The 2,828-nt window shown below is 62.7% G+C and overlaps 1 protein-coding gene across 1 annotated transcript; it reads left to right on the top strand.

Annotated features, from left to right (window-relative positions):
- The first annotated feature begins 349 nt into the window (after positions 1 to 349).
- On the top strand, positions 350 to 1,596 carry FBXL14 (F-box and leucine rich repeat protein 14). Its single transcript, XM_009987079.2, has one exon. The coding sequence runs from the start codon at positions 350 to 352 to the stop codon at positions 1,550 to 1,552; it is 1,203 nt and encodes a 400-aa protein (XP_009985381.2). The 3' UTR covers positions 1,553 to 1,596.
- The last annotated feature ends 1,232 nt before the right edge of the window (positions 1,597 to 2,828 follow it).

The following is a 2,828-nucleotide window of genomic DNA, read 5'->3' as shown; positions in this document are numbered from 1 at the left end:
GCCGCCGCCGGGGCGCACCCGCCCGCCCGCCGGGAGGCGGCACGATGCGGCACGGGGCGGCGCGGCCGCAGCAGCGCGGCGGCAGCAGCGGCGGCGCGGCCCGCCCGGTGCGGCGGTAGAGGCGGCGGCGGCGGGGCGCGGGGCCGGGCCGGGCCGGCGGTCGCGCAGCAGCGTCTCCCGCGGGCCGGGCCGCGCCGCCCGGGCCGGCGATGTGAGGGCGGCGGCGGCGGCGAGGAGGAGCGCGGCGCGGCGCGGAGCGGAAGGCGGGCGGGCCCCGAGCGGAAGCGGGCCGGGCCCGGCGGCGAGGAGGAGCGCGGCGCCGGCGGGGGCGGCCGGGCGCGGGCGTGCGATGGAAACGCACATCTCGTGCCTGTTCCCCGAGCTGCTGGCCATGATCTTCGGGTACCTGGAGGTGCGGGACAAGGGCCGCGCGGCGCAGGTGTGCACGGCCTGGCGGGACGCCGCCTACCACCGCTCGGTGTGGCGGGGCGTGGAGGCCAAGCTGCACCTGCGCCGCGCCAACCCCTCGCTCTTCCCCAGCCTGGCGGCGCGGGGCATCCGGCGGGTGCAGATCCTGTCGCTGCGGCGCAGCCTGAGCTACGTGATCCAGGGCATGGCGGACATCGAGAGCCTCAACCTCAGCGGCTGCTACAACCTCACCGACAACGGGCTGGGCCACGCCTTCGTGGCGGAGATCGGCTCCCTGCGCTCGCTCAACCTGAGCCTCTGCAAGCAGATCACGGACAGCAGCTTGGGACGCATCGCCCAGTACCTCAAGGGGCTGGAGGTGCTGGAGCTGGGGGGCTGCAGCAACATCACCAACACCGGCCTCCTGCTCATCGCCTGGGGCCTGCAGCGCCTCAAGAGCCTCAACCTGCGCTCCTGCCGGCACCTCTCCGACGTGGGCATCGGGCACCTGGCCGGCATGACGCGCAGCGCGGCCGAGGGCTGCCTGGGCCTGGAGCAGCTCACGCTGCAGGACTGCCAGAAGCTCAGTGACCTCTCGCTCAAGCACCTGGCCCGCGGGCTGGGCCGCCTGCGCCAGCTCAACCTCAGCTTCTGCGGCGGCATCTCGGACGCGGGGCTGCTGCACCTGTCGCACATGAGCAGCCTGCGCAGCCTCAACCTGCGCTCCTGCGACAACATCAGCGACACCGGCATCATGCACCTGGCCATGGGCAGCCTGCGGCTGTCCGGCCTCGACGTCTCCTTCTGCGACAAGGTGGGGGACCAGAGCCTCGCCTACATCGCACAGGGCCTGGACGGGCTGCGCTCCCTCTCCCTCTGCTCCTGCCACATCAGCGACGAGGGCATCAACCGCATGGTGCGGCAGATGCACGGGCTCCGCACCCTCAACATCGGCCAGTGCGTCCGTATCACCGACAAGGGCCTGGAGCTCATCGCCGAACACCTCAGCCAGCTGACGGGCATCGATCTCTACGGCTGCACCCGCATCACCAAGCGAGGCTTGGAGCGCATCACCCAGCTGCCCTGCCTCAAGGTGCTCAACCTGGGACTTTGGGAAATGACTGAGAGCGAGAAGGTCAGGTGAGAGGAGGGGGGGTGCCCCGAGACCTCCGTCTCCTCTGGAGGGACTCACGGACTGACTGACTGACTGCTGCGACGGAGGAGAGAAAGAGAGAGAGGGGCACGCACAGAGCTATGCTACCCATGCACCCCGGCACTGGAGGGAGGACCGTAGAGATAGAGAGTATAACCCTTCTAGGTGCTGCCTACTTGCCCTTGCTCTGCAGCAGGAGGAGGAGGAGGAAGGGGGAGCAGGAGGAGAGAGAGAAAGCACCTGTCCTTTTTCCAGGTCATGCCTCCAGCTCTATGCTGGGGAGACAGAGCTCCCCCTTCCCCACCCCCCCCAGCATCCTTCCCTGCGGAAGAGGTAGAAGCCCACACTCTTATGCACTGGGGCTAGAGACACCCCTCTTTATCCCCACTCCCTCATTCCATCCCCTTGTGCACTAAGGATGGATAAAGACAGACCCTTGTTCTGCCATGTATTCAGAATAGATTATTTTTGGTTTATGTAACGGAGAGTGGGAATGGAGATGGGAACAAACAATAACAACGGCAGAAAAGGCTTCCTGTCTACACTTAGGTACCCGGCCGCTCAGTCACCCTGCGCTGGGCAGACACAGCTTTTGGTGAAATAACCATTCCACCTCTGCGCTTGCCCCTCCCCTGTCAACTGGGAATTGTGACAGAAATACTGCTCCCTAGGTACATGGATTTTTTTTTTTTTTTTTTTTTTTTGAAATCTGTTTTCAATCTCCAGTTCCATGTTATTCTCTGCTGTGGGTGGATACAACCTCCCACTATTCCAGTTCTCCACTGCACTGAGACTAGGGCTAGCTACAGCCACTCGTTTTGTCAGTATGTTTTCATGTCATCCTGCACTATGGGAAATGGAAAAGCCTAGGCACTCCATTCTCTCTCCCCATCTCTCTACTGGAGATGAAGATACCATTTCTTCCTTCTCCTGTCTCTGGGGGGGACTGGACACAGACCCCAGGCTCTTAAGCCTTCCCGTGTACTGGGGGACACTGAGAGTTACCGAGACTCGTCTTCCCTTTCATCACGCTCTTTTTCTCCCCTCCTTCTTCTTGGCAACAGGGATAGACATATCCAGCTACATATCCATTCCTCTTTCAGTCGGGGCTGAGTGGGTAGGAGGGGTGGCTAGCTCCTCTCTACCCAGGGGACTTAAGGAAGAATCTCCAGCTTCATTTCTGCTTCATTTGAGATACTGTGACCTGTTTTTTATTTTGAAATGCATAAAAAAAATTACTGCTACAAAAACAGCCTCTTACTCTCCC

Source organism: Tauraco erythrolophus, chromosome 4 (assembly GCF_009769465.1).
Source record: "Tauraco erythrolophus isolate bTauEry1 chromosome 4, bTauEry1.pri, whole genome shotgun sequence".
NCBI classification, from domain to species: Eukaryota; Metazoa; Chordata; class Aves; order Musophagiformes; family Musophagidae; genus Tauraco; species Tauraco erythrolophus.
This window is presented reverse-complemented; position numbering and strand designations above follow the sequence as displayed.